Source organism: Charadrius vociferus, unplaced genomic scaffold, assembly GCF_000708025.1.
Source record: "Charadrius vociferus isolate BGI_N301 unplaced genomic scaffold, ASM70802v2 scaffold196, whole genome shotgun sequence".
Classification (NCBI taxonomy): Eukaryota; Metazoa; Chordata; class Aves; order Charadriiformes; family Charadriidae; genus Charadrius; species Charadrius vociferus.
Window position 1 is genome coordinate 2141655 of NW_009648953.1, and position 17416 is coordinate 2159070.

The 17416-nt window shown below is 35.8% G+C and overlaps 1 protein-coding gene across 1 annotated transcript in view; it reads left to right on the forward strand.

The window, feature by feature from the left end:
- The first annotated feature begins 808 nt into the window (after positions 1–808).
- The window catches only part of PARPBP (PARP1 binding protein), a 50783-nt gene continuing 34175 nt past the window's right edge, over positions 809–17416 (forward strand). The window contains exons 1-5 of the mRNA XM_009887412.1: positions 809–958; positions 9968–10198; positions 11931–12041; positions 13579–13749; positions 16141–16295. Of these exons, the coding sequence (XP_009885714.1) occupies positions 809–958; positions 9968–10198; positions 11931–12041; positions 13579–13749; positions 16141–16295 (818 nt within the window). The remainder of the gene's footprint in view (positions 959–9967; positions 10199–11930; positions 12042–13578; positions 13750–16140; positions 16296–17416) is intronic.

Sequence of the window (17416 nt, forward strand, 5' to 3'; positions counted from 1 at the left end):
CCTGTTTCATCCTCTATGGCCTGTATGTTTTGCTCATGCCAACATAAAATAAAGTAGATTGTCCTGTGCAAACATTTTTGGAGAGGAAGTAATTGTGTGAAATACGTGGAAAGGTTGATTTTTGTGTTCTGTGATGTTCCTGTACTGTATGCAGCGTTTGGGAACTGTGTTTCAAGAAAGAACAGGCTTAAAGAATGCAGACTTTTTTTAAGGAGTCATCGGTACTTGTGTCTTCACAAATGCAAGAAGGTGAAAAAGACCAAAGCATGAAGTAGTCAAATTCAAAACTGATACAGAAACTCATTGCCAAAGGAAATAGGGGAGATAATTACTTATGGAAGAAAAAAAAAGAAAAAAGGCTTTTAGATGTTGGATTGTTAATAAGTCTTAGAATATTAAAACTCTTGTTTCTGATAGATACTGCTTTGCTTGTATAGTGAATGCGGATCCTATAGAAGACACTATCTGGGGCATTCAGACTGGCTGCTTTCAGAGACAAAAGACTCATATTTGTGATAATGTTTATTCTTTTATATTGGCATAATGTACAAGGGAAATAAGGGGTCTTCATGAAGACATGTCATACATAAGCACCTTTAACACCTTCTCCTTATAGTTGCTCTGTCATTGTGAGGTGAGTTACACTAGTCTATCGGTTTAGTGGGAAGAGTTTATTCCAGGAACTTGGTTTGCAAGAAGATAGAACAGGGTTTGCACGTGGTTTGGAAGGTGTAGATGCACATAGGCCTCTTGCATAGTTACATTAATTTTTGTTTCTCTTAATTATTTCTATCTTCTACTCTAGACAATGATTGCTTTCCAGCAACAAATTTTAAACTTGATCAAGTGTTTCAGAAGACAATGGCCTTTATTTTCAAACTCTGAAAGGACTACTGTCTGTGGAGCAGACTGCATGCTGATGGCGTTACAACTGTCAATGGCTGAAGTCAATAAACAGGTTAGCATTCTTTCAGTATGTTCTTGGGATTTAGTAGTACTAACCAAAGGTCAGGTGCAGCAAGGCACTAAAATTGATGTGATTAATATCTGTTGAATCAGGGCTTAGAAAAAGAACCACAAGGCAGATGGGAGGATGGAAGTGGTTTAAGCATATATTTGAGTTCTGAACTTTAATATTAAATCTCAGTGTATTTTTCCTGATCATGTAACTTTTGTTTATTTCCATCAAATGTTTCTTCTGTGCTATAGATCAGGGTGTGAGAACTATGGCATTTGGGATGTGTGTTTTTTGTGAGTGTTCTCAGCATGCTTTGAAATGACATGAGAAGAATATGAGTATAAAACTAATTTGGTATAGGCTGCACGTGTTGTGCTTGCAGCAGTCCATTCTTGACTGGTGTTTTTTCTGAAGCTCTTCAGATGAAGACCTATACATATAAGTTGTGAGTGTGCATCTAGTACCAGTAGGAAATATATGGCCTTTTTTGCATGTGTACAAGATGTCTGTCATGATGAATAGGAGATGCAACTCTTGAGTGCCTCCGTAAGAAGCACTGTGGCTTGTCACAGCTGGAATAGTGGGCATTAGCAGTCATCTGAAACATACCTAAAACTGTTGCAACATACAGTCAGACCTTTGCATGTGTCTCATCTGTTGAGAACAAGAGTCACTTTGACAACCTAAAGATATCTTTTTAGGTCAATAAGGTCAATTATTAATGAAAACAAATTGCCATTGTTGGAAGACTTGTCCAGATGTTGCATAGTAAATTAAAAAAGCAGTATAAATTTTTAGTTTAAAAAACCCCACATTCCACAAACAACAAAACCTCACCAAAACCAAATCCCCAAACCAACAAAACCCCCCAAACAGAAACCCTGCTTCAGTTTGTGCACTTGTAGTTGCCCCCAACATAGGAAAGATATGGACCTGTTGGAATGGATCCGGAGGAGGTCCACAAAGATGATCAGAGGACTGGAGCATCTCTCCTATGAAGAGAGGCTGAGAGAGTTGGGGTTCTTCAGCCTGGAGAAGAGAAGGCTCCAGGGAGACCTTATAGCAGCCTTCCAGTACCTAAAGGGAGCCTACAGGAAAGATGGGGAGGGACTCTATCAGCGAGAACCGTCTTATGATTCTATGTTACTTAAAAAAAAAATAAATCACCAGTTGTACTGGAAGAAGCTTATATGTTGGAAGAAATATTTACAGAAGCACTCTTTAACCTAACTGAATTCATCACCAGAAAACGCTTTGTAGTCTAAAATGTCTAGAATGGCGCGCTCTCTTGTCTAAACATGAAATATAAAACTGGTCAATTCATCCACACTGCAATAAACATTACAGCAGAAATACCAGAATCCAGGGAGTCTACATTTGTACTTCATAGAATGTAATATATTCCAGTGAGGATCCCAATGTCCTCACAATACTTATGGAAGTAAAATTAGAAAATGATTGTGCATCAAAATGAACTCTCAGAGAACTGATTAAGGACAATAATGCAAAAATACCTGTGAAGGCAATTGCTGTTTGTCATGTTTGTTGTGATTCTCAAGGGAGAACTGCAAACATTTTTCCAAACCCAACTCTGGGAACTCAAATGTGTTATTCTGTGGATGCCAAAAGTTACAGACATGATAAGGATTATATTTTTATGGTTCATTACTACTTCTTTCCAAACAGCTTACAATAAGCTCTTTCCTTCCCCTAGAGGTAACTAGTTTACTCCATTCTCTTTTTTTTTTTTTTTTTGTTTTTTCTCCTCCAGCAAAGATTCTTCCCCTCTACAAATATCTTTTTCTTTCAGAGATGATCTAACAAAAAATAAAGCAACTACTTTCAACTAATTTTATTTTGAAATATACTGCTTTTACTTCAAATCTGAAGAAAGACCAAGTGCTCAAAACCTAATTTGTTTTTTCTGATTATACTAGTTGGTCTAATAAGACAAATTACCAGTATATATAAAACTGGTCTTCCATACGTGGATTAAAACTGTTTTAGCATTTGCGTGTGCTGCCTCTGAAGTTCAGTTTCTTTAGCTGGATGTCCATTTTGATATTTATCATGTTCGGGTGAAATATGGCTGTTTTATTTTGTTCTGCACTGAAACTTCAAACTGAGATGCAGAGTATTACAGTTGTAGGCAAGTCCCTTGTTAAATCTGATTTGATTACAATAATTTTGTATTGTTAACGTAACACCTATAGAATAGAAGTCTATTATGATAAAGTCAATTACTGCAAGAAAAATAATTGTTCTAACAGGGTATTCACTGGCTGGATTGAAAAAAAAACCCACACCACAACAACAAAAAACCTATTCTCTTTCTTTGGGAGGCTGGACGATTTTAGTGGATTAGGTATTTTAACTGTTATCTGTATCTGCAGTAGAAATAAAAAGTAACAAGGCTTTTTGGGGAACACCAGAAAAGTTTAAAAGTCTCATAATTTGTTAGTTTTAAATTTCACCGAAAATAAGAGTAGCAAACTGTGTGATAAACATTATCAAGTAGCGGGGATAAAAGGGGGGGGAGGGGGCAGGGAAATCTATGCTTTGAATTCCTCTGAAAATACTTTGTGTTATAGCAAAGTTGTAGCCATATGGCATAAAGACAAGTAGCGTATGGTTTGTGGTGAAAGTTAATACCTTTCACCTACGCTGATCTGTATAGATCTAAAATCTAGGAGAACTTTCAAGAAGAACTTTTCTTAAGGTTTGAAATAGAAATACCCCTTCTCAAGCTGAAGTTCAGTTGAGGGTAATTGCTTTAAGTTGACTATGTTTGCAGAAGGAGTAGAAGATAGTTATGAGGACAAATAATCACTTGTCATTTCCAGACCATGACTGTTGTAGCTAGTAGTGGGGGAAACTGAGATATCATATAAACCAACTGTTTTTCCTGAGTCTGTGAATTTAAATTCTCAGACTTGTCTTAAATGTTTTGTAAATCTCTCTTCTAACACTAGGACTGTGAGACTGGTGGAAAAAGTGCTTCATTGTTGATTTTAGAAATATATTTTCCCCTCTAGAAATTTGAGTTTTGTCTCTTTCTGATTCTGGATGAAATCAGTTTTGGTATGTGGTTTAGTTCTACCCTGTGCTTCCATGAGTGCATTTTATACACTGTTTGAAGAATATTATGTTCTGTTCAGTACCCTGTATTTCTTGAAATGTTTTCTTAAATCCTCTTTTTTCCATGTTGGTAAATAAAGAAAAATGCACAGTTCTTTTACAGTGTTACTGCCTTTAACAAAAGGAAGACAGACACAGGAGTTTATGAGAGACTCCTACCAACTTTGTAGTAATTTTAGATGATACGTTGCTTGTAGCACATTGTAGTGATGCTACCAAGAGACTTTCTCTTTGCTGTTCTTCAGCATGGATAATTTTTCACAGAATCACAGAACAGTTGAGGTTGGAAGGGACCTCTGGAGGTCATCTTGTCCAACCCCCTTTCTCAACCAGGGCTACCTAGTGCCAGTTGCCCAGGACCATGTCCAGATGGCTTTCAAATATCTCCAAGGATGGAGACTTCATAACCTCCCTGAGCAATCACCTGCACAGTAAAAGAGTGTTTCCTGATGTTCAGAGGGAACCTCATGTGTTTCTTTCAGTTTGTGCCCGTTGCCTCTGGTCATGCCACTGGGCACCTTAAAAAAAGAGCCTGGCTCCATCCTCTTTGCACCCTCCCTTCAGATGTTTATATACATTGCTGAGATCTTCCCTCAGCATTCTCTTCTCCAGCCTAAACAGTCCCAGCTTTCTCAGACTTCCCTCATATGTGAGATGTTTCTGTCCCTTAATCATCTTTGTGGATGATTCACGGGACTTTGTTGGACTCTCTACAGTATGTCAATGTGTCTCCCTTGTACTGAGGAGCCCAGAACTGGGCAGAGTATGCAGATGTGGTCTCACCAGTGCTGAGTAGTCCTCTCTACAAGGGACAGGCTCTTTTTCAGGGAAAAGGTTGAAATAATGAATCATAAAATGGTTTGGGTTGGAAGGGAACTAAAAGATCACCTAGTTCCAACCCCCCTGCCATAGGCAGGGACACCTTCCACTAGACCAGGTTGCTCAAAGCCCCATCCAGCCTGGCATTGAACACCTCCAGGAATATATAATTGGTTTTTTTTTAAAAGCACATGATATACTGAGACTGTTCTATTCTCTTTCCCATACCCTGTGTAACCAAATCATAAGTAAAGTTATTGTTTCTTGTATTTTTGTGTTGCTTAACAGCTGGAGTTGTTTCATCTGTGTTAAGACTCTTACTATTTAAATCTTGAGGCATCATCCCTAGCTTATCAATAGGACTTTCTCTTCTCCCTCCCAACCCCCTTCACTGTAGTATTACATGTTTCTGTTTTGAGAGGTGGAAGGGGAAGCAAGGGTGTGGTGTGGGGGTTTTGGGTTTTTTCTTTTTTTTTAACCAAAAGCGTGCTAAATTTTCTAGCTTGTTTTTATTACTCCTGTAGTTGATAATGTTGACTTTAGAAAGTAATAGTTTGCTTGGATGAGTACAACTTTTACTTTGTCCATTTCAGGATCTTGTTGTTGCAAATACTAACTGTTCTGCTGACCCATACATACTGTAGCTCTCCAGTTCTCCTTAAACAGCATACCTCAACTCTCTTCGGCCCTCCTACTTTACGCTTGATGCACCCACCCCACCCTACCCTCCCTCCCAAAAAACGTTAAGTCCCAAATAATCACCCACACAAGGTACACTGACATTTCTCTAAGCTTAGGATATTTGCTTCTAACTTCACTGGCTTTGCTTCTGGCTGATTGCAGTATAACAACTATCAGATGCTTCCATCTATACATTTGTGCTTATACAAACTGGTTTCTAAATCTGTGCATGGCATGATCAACATTCACTGGATTGGCAAACTTATTAAAAATGCTGCTTTATACTACTTTAATGTGCTTTATGGACCACAGTTTGGGAACTTCTCTCTTGTAAGAGAGCATATGTGAGCAACAAAGGCTCAGTAGAACCAGAGGTGACAAAACTGCAGAATTGCACAACATGAGGGCAATGCCAGACAGCAATGCTGCAGTCCAGGAGGTTGCCTGAAAACAATAGAACTAGAGACAACACCTGGTTAGTGGTTAAGCACAGCAGTCTTGAACACACATATTCCAAAAGTGGTTAGTGACTATTTGTTTGGGGAAGGCAGGAGAGGACACGATATTGCTGAAATACATGTACCTCTCTGTTTTTTAAAACAATTTTCTGTCAAAATAGAAGCTGCTTTGCTACGTAGTTCGCCCTAGAAAGTTTGCAATACCTACAAAATACTAAAAAAATGGTGTCTTTAGGCATGAAATGTTGCTACTGGGTTTCAGACATTCTAAAATACGAGTGCGAGGAAACAACATACTGCACTACCAAGAAGTGAAGATACTTAATAATACTTTATTGTTTCTATGCCTATGAAACACAATACTTGCAATGTCTATCGTGGAATAAAAGTAAGGAACTTTTTGAACTTTCTTAAGCTGTTAGCCAGTTGGCATGTGCTTACTGCAAAACACCACATTATTTTTTTAATTAATTTTAAAACCAAGGGCTCTTGACAAATTGACTGTATAAGTAATAGAATACACTGTCACGGTGAACACCTGATCATGAAGGTTAATATCTGGAGTGCAATTTTATTTGGATTTAAAATATTTTTACAGCACTAATATAAACTTTGCTAATCTCTGCAGGTCCTTGATCTGGTGAGGAAAGGTTTTGATTTATTACATACCATACTGAAGTTATACTTTACCTTGGTACTCCTGGAGGATTTTGTTTCAAAACAAAGTGAGAAAACAGCTTTTTTTTTTTTTTTTTTCCTCCAACCTACTGCTGTTTTGACCTGTTTAAATTGGTTTATAACATGATTACATGCTTAGTTTTTTGAGGGGCTGAAGTGGAAAACAAGTGCTTTTCAGAAAATATATATGCCATTTTAATATTCTGCTAATCTGTGGACTGGCGTGCAAATTCATAGTGCTGAATTATCATAACCCATGCATAAATTAGAAGGAAAAAAGGGCTCTGAAAGTAATATGCACAAGTACTCTTTCGTTTTGACTCATAGTTCTTTGTCTAGGCAATATCAAAATAGTTGACTCAGGACTTCAGAATCATATTTGTAACCAGGCCTATTGGGAAAGTTGTGCGAAGTATGCTAGAACTCTAAGGAGGGATCTTTTGGGCTGAAACGACTTAAATTGCTATAATTGCTCCTGACCCGATTTTATATTAGGTTTGTGTTCAGTTGCTAGTGGTGTTTTTAGGTAATTATTTTATCCAGATTAAATTTGCTTAATGTGAAAATGTCGTGAAATAAAATAAAACCTTTGCACTAGAGTTATCTGTCTATATTGACATAGCAAAGCAAGGCTTGTCACTCAGTTGCAGGACATTTATATCATGTTACATAATGAATTACATGTAATATTGCTCTTTTTTTGCTGCCATATACTGGGGAATGCTTTAGATACCAGTAGTATGAACTCTGTTTCTTTGGTGAAAACTGGAAAATTGGCTAAAGTTGCAAAATTACTTCTTGCATGTATTCTGAGGTCCAACTCAAATAGAAAAACCTCAGCTGAAAAGGGTCAAGATCAAAGAGCTGGCTGTGGATGAAAATGAGGAGTCTAGTTGGGAAAGAGGAGGGGATAAGAGCAAGTAGTAAGGAAGTCACTGATTTCAGGGGAAAGAAGAAGTGGTGGCGGCTAGGCTGACATCAGGAGGATGTAGAATATAGTAGTATGGAAAGGTCTGCAGTGAACATGGCTATGAGAAAACAGATTGTGATGGACATTGAATAATACACCAAGATTTAGGAGCAAGGTGAAAACAGGCACAGAATGTGAAGTATGGGTGTGTAGGGAGATTAGCAACTCCTAGCTAGAATTTTGGAAAGGCAGAGAACAGTACAGGAATGAAAGTCCAGGGTCAGTGGTCAACAGATGAAAAACAGGCCAAATTCTGAATTACAGAGGCCAGAAACAATATGTAATCCTACATTCAAAACCCTGTGTTTTGTTGCTATTACCTTTAGTGCAATCTAATTAGTAGCAGAATTCACTACTATGTATTTTCACTTGTATAAGTAGCATCTTAATGCAATTCTTTATTTGTGTGCATAGCTTGGTTTACAGGGATTGAAACTGATTTTTCTGTCTTCCTCAGCATTGCAGTCTTTAACAATACACTCATCTCCTTTATTGGCAGCCACAAGACACAGGCACAGATTTCTTGCAGTTCCTTGTACCCCCATGCTGAACAGGAAAACTTAATTAAAATGTCTGATGCTTAGTGAGGAGATTCCCCCTTCCCCTCCCAAATGTGAATCACTTGGTTTAAAGAACAGTACTTTACTGAAAGTAAAATAGACAATGACAGAGATTAAACAAATAGGATTATGTATTGTACTTAATTATTGCTTTCTCAGAGTGCATCAATATCTGCTCTCTCCTGTATCTTCTTGCTGATACAACTGGATGGCAGCTGGCTTGCAATCTATTTCCTTCAGTAACACATCACTTGATTTGTGACTCAACTAACAGGACTTTGTCACTTACCTGGCTTGTTTTTAAATTTCTGTGAATTCCAGCTCCACTCCTCTCTGCTGTAACACTTCCACCTTTTTGTTTGCCACTTGTGCCCTGCTGCCATACTTGTAACGTCCAACCATGCCAGCTTTGCCAACAACTTTGGTTCTTTAGTTACTTCTGCTTCATCAATGAGATTACGTGTAGCATTATGGATTCTATACAGTCCTTCTCATTCTTAGTCTTTGGTATTCTCCCATGTAGAGATAACTTTTAAAGAAAATTTTATTCCCTTTTTTCCTTTTCGTTTAGAACTGCACAACAAAACTGCAAGGTTATTGCTTTACAATTAAGTGTTCACTCTTTTAAAAGTGCTTAGGAATGATTACTTAATACAGTAGTAATAGCAGATGTCCCCACTTTGATGTAAATCCTTTGGAAAAAAAATTTATAAACTAATATGTAAATTAAACATGATTTTAGTAATTTCTGATGGTATGTTTTCTGCTTCTGTCCACCAAAGGTCAACAGAGCACTCCTCTCAAGAGTTGGAAAGGAGTAAGGGACTGGTAACTGTGATACAAGTCTCTTAAGTTACTTTGTGATGAATTTGAAGTTTCTTTTTTGCCTAGAACAGGAAAAGATTCTTCAAATGCTAGTAAAATATTGTTAGTTATTTTGCTACCTGTGTGTGTTGTTTTCCCACTTTATCTGCTCTTTTAAATTAACTCTCTGTTAATCCCTATTAATTCTGCTAATTTTCTGATTGACTGTAATTCTTTTTTCCTTTTTGGAGGTTGGGGAAAAGGCAGAGGGGCACACGGAATGTAATCTAATAATTTTGACAGGGAGAGTGGGCCAGAAGCTGGGTATACGATTATAGCCTATACTATATAGTTAATGTTAGCTGTGGTACTAGTAATGGATAGGTGTGCATTGCTTTAATGTGTTTTTTAGATCCCTGTAACAACACTATCAGTGTTATGTGAAAGTATAATTGTACTGACCCAGGAAAAAAGGCTCATTTTTTTTGGATATGGCATTTGTTTTCTCAGATTACTGCTTGAAGCAAGGTAATAGAGCTAGATTTACTGACTTTGGGTTGTAAACACCTGGCATGCTGAAAACTATTTCTGTAAATGAATAACTTTATGTAAGCAGTAGTCCTGTGAAAGTCAATATGTCTTTTCTTATGAGTAAAGTTGAATATACATACCTGGAATTTTAAAGATCAGGAACAAATACTGCACATAACAAAACTCAGATGTAAAGGCAAAGCATTGGAAGAAGTTCAACTCTAAGTAAAACTTTTTTTATTATAGACTTAACTATTTAGGTTATAAGAGTTTTTTAAATATATATATGTGTGCAATTTGTTTTAAAGTTATTTTTAAAGCTATACTGAGTACAAACCCTAATATTTTTGCTTTTTTTCTGTTCTATTAGCACCATGGAGATTTCACAGTATCACTTAGTGATGTGTTGGAAACTTGGAAATATTTGTTACATGACAAACTGGGATTATCATACGAAAACATGAAAGAACCTGAAAATTACGCTGATCTAAAAAAAGCTTATCATGCCTTCTTAGCAAGAAGCAATATGTTAGATCTAATAGATGTATGTCAGAAGTGCTATGGTCTTGGACTTATATCTGAAGATGAGAGCATAGCGCCTGTAAGTATTTTGTTTGTTTGATCTCTGATATTATTTTGACATATTTTTGATTCCAGTTATGGATTTGCGACACTTCTAAATATACACAGGAGCTCTGAATTATTCACAAGTTACTTTTCTCTTCTATCGGGGAAGCAGTTGAGTTTAAATTACTAAATCTTTTAAGGAGATCTTAAATTCACTCAAATTAATTCTTTCTGTTCTCCTGCTGGATGAGTGGGTCCCACAGCTCTTCTATGAGTATATCACTCTTTGCCAGAAAGGGAACTGAAAAATGAACTGTAGAGATTTGATAAGACTGGAACAAAGCTCAATGATTAACGTGTCATGGAGTTTTGGTTGTATGCTGATATGCAGTCGAAATATTTTTAATTGTTATTGTTTTAAAAATACCACACTCTTAAAAGCAAAAACTTCCCTATACTACATGTAGTTCCATGTTAGATTTTTTCCAGAAACCAGAAGAGGTTCCACTTCAGCCACTCAGTCAGCAGCTCAGTTGCAGTTTATTGCAGCTCAGATGTTCTTATGACACTGCATGTGAGCTATGTTCTAGACTAGAAAAGTTCCAGTGTGTATTCCACTCTTGGACTATGAAAGTCTGTGAAAAATGAATTTGATTAATCTCAGTGTTTTTGGATAAAAATATATGTAAGCAGCAATTAAGATAAGTTTGAAACACAAGCATTCCGCATGATTTTATTTGATTGTGTGCTTTCTAGAGCAATGAAAGGTCAAAAGACAAAGGATATTGATACTGAAAAAATTTTGGAATTAGACGCACATATTTTGACCTTCTAATGAAAATTAGAGAGGAGTTAATTGTCTGCTTTTCATGCCTATTCTCAACATTTCAGACTTAAACAAATTGCTGTTTATTTCATCTTCTGAATTTGATGTATATTTAATTAGATGGTCATTTTAATATGAGGGAAGCTATATCAGTAACTGAACATTAACTGAACTAAGGTATGTTATGAACATACCATGAATAACTAGTTACACCATGATTAAAACTGTTTACCTTCCATCCCTAGTAAGAATGAAAAGCTTTCTCCATGAAAAAGTGGTCAAACATTGGAACAGGTTGTCCAGAAAGCATGTGGAATCTCAGCTTTGGAGATATTAAAAAAGTGGCTAAGCATGTCACTGAGCAACCTGGTCAAACTGCTCCTGTTTCAAGCATGAGTTTGTACTAGATGATCTCTGTAGGTCCCTTTTAACCTAAATTATTGTATGATTCCATGACAAGTGTGCTGGTAACCAGCTTGCCTACTTCCTTAAACGTTCAGAGAACCAACACTCAAATGCTCATGTGATTATTAGGCACAAAAGAGATTATAAGGAGAACTGAAGTTCAGGAAGGGCATGGAAACTGTAAATTTCTTAAATTTTTTTTTCTTCTTGTTTTCATAGGGAAGATGGAGAACTTGGGTGGGTTAATGAGCTCTTCCTAAACATTGTATAACATGTTAAATGTTCTTGCTTTTAGTGTGAGTGTATTACATAACTATTTGAGATACTTTTTCTAAGTTAATTTGAGTCTTACACCTCATTTCTGTACTAAAACGATTGTACTTTTAAAGACTAAACCCAAAAGTAGGTTGAAAGGGCTGCATTGACCTCAAAACACTAGCAAATTGATGGAGACATAATTTCACCAGGCTTTAAGACTACTTTTGCTTTCTAGTCATCTTAAAATATTAAGTTTATGCTAATCTTTTTATTAAAGGTTCAACTGTTGGAATTTATTTCTGGCATAATGAATGTACAAGAAAATCATGGTTCTGTTCTTTCTACTCCTTCTACACCAGTCAAAAGACAGGGCCAGGAGAATGTGAAGGTAAAAATTATTTCTCTCTCTTTTGTAATGTTCTGTATATATTGAAAAGATGAAATATAACATAGTTTCCTTTTCCAATTATTGGTATTAATGTGTTGCTGGTTTAAAAAACTAGAACATGTGTATTCAAACTCTGTATCACTTGAGTATATTGTAGGGGTGTGTATGGGGTTAAGTGCAGAAATTTATATTCTGGAAGATAGTCCTTTTATGGCAGGCACTCGATGTAGATTTAATCTGCCTTGAAACATCAGGGAATAAATTTTTCTACAAGTACACCATCACTCAAACATTGTCTTGACTAAGAGTTAAATGATTTTTCCCAATGTTGCAAAATGAAGTGGTAGGTGAAGTAAACTTATTTGATTTCAGTTTGTTAGCTCGTACTCCCTTACATATGGAAGAAATCTGAATAGCCACTGTAGTGGTAGCTGTAGCAAAGCAAACAAGGTTTGTCTGTCCCAGTGGAGGACTTGAGGACTTTCTGGGAATAATGGATTCTTTCCTTTCACTCTTTCAACCCCAAAAGCAAGAGTCTCAGAATTACGATATAACAGTGCTTGAAATGCTGGAGCGGTAGCGATTTCCAAACTTGCTTTTCTCATGATAAGTGGCAATTTCAATTTAATATTTGGGTACCACTCAAAATATTTCTGAATAAGAAAATCTTTTTTGAACTAAGGTTCTCCCCTAGATAGCACTTCTACCACTAACAGAATGGCTTTCTTCCTGCTCTGACTTGTATAGTAAAAATATTACTTGTGCTTTTTTCATTCTCTTAAATCTATCTTTTCAGACTGTCACACATGTATGTTTGGTTTTTTACTGCCTATGTTTTTGTATACATCCCATTGGATAAGAAGAAAGTCCATAGCTAATATATGTTTTTTCGTTATCTTTCCTTTTGTTAATGGCCTATTTTTGGTCTTTGTTTTCTTTGCTTGTGAGAAAACTGTAAATTCTTCAGTTCTGGGACTGTTGTTCTTACAGGGTCCAAAATGGTGCTGCAATGTAAGCAATTACAATGTTATGTTTCAGTGATGGGGGTGGAGCTGTGTCACAATTTCTGTCCAAACAAAATCAGTGGAGTTTCTGTGATTGGAATCCCCTGGGAGCCAAGGGAAAAATTACTGAATCTGGTGCAGAGCTGGAGAGTTTAAAATCTAAGCCTATTTGAAGTTAATGACAAATTCTATGGTTTAATAGTGCTAGTAATTTGCCTTAGGATAGAAAAGTAATGTCTGTGAAGAGGTTTCTAAGTAGAAATTGATAGCCAATTTTAGTAGCTAGAGATCCAACCCTCAAATATTTTGTGAAAATTCAAGTACAGTATACACAATTTTAACATATTAATCATGCTTGCTTTTGTCAATACTTCCAGAATCCCCATACGTAAAGTAGAATTTCGAAATTATGCAAGGTGAAATTCTTACTTTTTGAAAAAATCATATCAGTACATATCTAATTAGCTTTCAGAAAAAGACAGAACATAATTTAGCAGCAGGATGACCAATTTTTGTGATGGTTTCTTATACAGGTGACAATCCTGGCAAAGAAGTGCGTGTGTTCATATTTAAGCCTGTTGGTGAATTCTAAGGATGATCTAGCATTCGCTCATATTCTAAATGTTCCTGACAGAGGACTTGATAGAGAAGCCTTCACTAACCTAAAACACGCCTCACAGAAGAGAAAGATGTCCATTTTCCTGGTATGTCTGTCAAACAAAACTTGCTGTAAATCAGAGGCAATGAAATAGATCTATAAATATAAAATGTTGCTTTAATCTCATGCAAGATTGACATTTGCAAGCTGAGTCAAAAACCACCATAAACATGGTTTCTAAGTTAAAAAGACACAACAGAGATTCTATGGGAAGAAATGGGTGCTTGCTAGGTCATGATATCTAAAGATGCACAGAAGAATAATAATTGTATGCATGTGTACCTCGAGCTCTAAAATATGATATTATAAAAACAGACATCGAGACAGTTCATCCCAGACAGTGACTGAAATCCTGAAAAAGTTTACTATCTTAAACATGAATATAGTTATGCTTTGTAATATTGCTTTTAAAATTTTGAAAACTCAGTGAATAGTGTGAAGTAAGGTCATGAGTATTATTAAAGAAAAAAGACAAAGGAAGAAAGATGGCATTACACTGGATGTTGCTGCTTACCAAATACCTCTAAAAGCGATAAGGTTGGGTTAAATGAATTTCACAAATCAGCATTAACGTTAACAAAATCAAGCCAGTAACAATGCATTACAATGCATTTCAGTTTTAAAGTGCTGTAAGTAAGTATTTTGGCTAAATAGTAAACCAGCATTTTTCTGTGCATTTGTTAAACTTGAGACATCTGGAACCTGAAGTATTTCTGTGTACAAATTGCTTTTCTTAGAGCAATCTGGTGACAAAATCCTGCCTTTGACATGTACGCTGGAACAGAGGCCACAATTTGAAAGGACAGTATTGCATTTTTTTCAGCTTTGACTCAGAATTTGGGGAGGGTAGTGCTTTCTGGTCACTTGCAGCTTGATCAGTCTTGAAATAAATACTCTTCAGGATGTGATTTGTATGGGACATTCCTGCTCATTTTATCCTCAAAGGCACAGACCTGGAAAAAAACCCTCATGACAGTGGTATACTCTTTCCTCAGTGCTCTTGTGTTGGAGTATAAAAAGCTGCAGCATCAACATGCAGTGCTCACAGAGGCTTGTTGCTAAAGAATCTAGTTTGGTATGTGAGATGCATTTACACTTATAGTAGTTATAGTCAGTACAGAACCATCTCAAAAATAGTTGGAATAAGATGAGTCAGAATTCTTTCTCCAAAGAACCACTGTGGTCCCTCATATTCAAAATAATCAAATTTTGCATGCACAGTGGCCTCAGTGCAGACAACAGCAGACCAAGGAAAAACAGTATGGGTATGTAACAGTCACTGAAGCAGCTGCATTCTCAGATTTTTATGGTTGAATAAATATGGAAAATTTGTGAAATCTTAGTTCCAGGATTAATTATTTTAGCTCCTAATGCTCTGTTAACATTGTATAAAAAAAGTATGTGTTTGGACTGGATTTATTACCTCTTCCTAACAGTTGCCAGAGGGGAAACTTCTCTACCGTGTAAAGAAGTCGTCTTTTCTGGCATCTGTGTCTTGTAGAAATCTTGCAAAGCCAGAATATTTTCCATTGGGAAGGCAAGGTCCTATGAACTGTACTTGATCCACAGGAAATCTTTAGCACAAAGGCAGGAATACTGGCAGGTTTGCTTTCTTTGCTAGAGTAATTCCAGTTGTACTCTTTCCAGTTCTAAGAGTTTTATGATTTAGCTGTATAATCTGAAATAAAAATTTATATATAGAATTAATATTACTGCATCTGTGTCAAGCGTATTGGATTGTTATCTTTACTTTCAGCTTTCTGGAGAACTGCTAAGTCTTTTATTCTGACTGTTGCTTTAAAATTTGAGGGGTTGTCCTTTAAGGAGTACTGCTTTTGGGACATCTCTTGTTTTCAGTGTCTTTATAGCATATAAAAATATATAGAAACTTTCAGAATTGGGTACCTGTGATGATAGAAGCCTTAACTGTCATAATTTTTCAGAAGCTTTGAGTATACATTATTTTTATTTGCACCTCTGAAAATAAATATACTACCAAAGTCAACTTTTACATGCTTATATTAAAATTGTTCTCGGTTCATAGACAGCCCTCTGAATATGAGTAGTTTTTGTGAGGTCAGCATAAGAATTTAAACAGCAGCAACAACAAAAAACCCCAAAACTATAGCCTGTGTTAATAAAGTTTTTTTCTAAGCTATCAAAAGGCCAATGTAAATATCAAATTAGCTGGGTCATTTTTGCTTTGGCTTGAGTTATTTTATACTGCTACACTATTTAAGTATTGATCTGTCAAATATTTATGGTGAGATGTACAAAGCTTGCCATTAAGAGGTATTCTATTGATTTCAGTTAAATTATTTCTGCTATCAACCAGCTGTTATATACTGTTTGCAAATCTGTAGGAGAAGCTCACTTCAGCACGTGTACATTTCACATATGTCTACAGTTTCATATTTCTGAATATTTCTCCTAATAGATGGCAACATCTTTTATCCGAACCGTAGAACTTGGAGGAAGAGGCTGTGCATCTTCATTGTTTGATCCTTTAAAAGCCCATGTAAAGGGTCTTTCAAACTTCGTTAATTTTATTGACAAACTGCAGGAAATTGTTGGTGAAATCTTAAATCCAAGGTAATAGAATTTCTGTTATATTTTTGTCTTGTGGCCCACCTTTTTTTTTTTTCTTGTTCATATGTCTCAGAGGGGGAACAAAAGAAAATCTAATCTTTTACTTATTTAATAATTCAGAGTAAATGTTTACAACTTAAACCTTATTAGAAAATATAAATATTAAAAAAAATAATTGCGGTAAGCTTATAGATTTTTGAGGTTATTCTTTGTATTAAATTTCTATCAAATCAGTGTATGTATGGCTATTTTGTTAGTTGCCTAGTTGTAAATGAAATTCCAAAGATTTCAATCTTATGGGTCTGGTAAGTACATAAACTGATATGTTCTTTACTACTTTTTGCTAGTTAATGACTTCCCTTTGTATATATCATTGTATATACCCTTATATGAGGAAGTCTTTATTGCTGCGGACAAATGGCGCCATTGGTTATTTAGCCTTTATTTTCTCTTCTTTTGAACTACATAAGCAAAGCATAAGAATTATTTCTTAGGAAGGCTCTGGTGAAGTCACTGAGTTTGAATGTTTTTGAAGACCTGAAGATAGTCTTTTGGGCAGGCTCATAAATGTGAGATTAATTAGAGATAAGTGTAAGTGTAACACAGGAATTTGAATTGGTAAGTACTGGTAATAGTACAGAGAGAAGAGCAATTTTCTTAAGCATTATAGAGGTTGGTAATTTTTTTTCATTTATAATCAGTAATTTTTTTGTACAAAACATTAGCAAATTAGCTGTGATAGTTCTGTCCTTGATACTAAAGAATCTTTTAAATTGAGTCTAATCCACACAGTTGAAAACCAAATGTTACAAGAAAACCATAAGCATTATTTAAATTGCTGTTCAGATCGCATTGAAGCTGGAAGCGGGAAGTATTTCTGAAGTCATTTTGCAGTTTTTGTTTTACTTCTTAATTCTGCTTCTTTCTTCTTTCATTTCAACATCCTGGATGCCAGAGACACACTGTCTGTGCTGTGATTAAAGAAAACTTTTGATTCAACATCTAATGTATGCTGTTTTTCTTTATATAAATCATAAACTGTACATTGATAAAAACAAGAAATGGAAAAACATTTATGTGCATGAACTTACTTCTTAGGGTGGAAAGACCACTTTTTCAGGTAT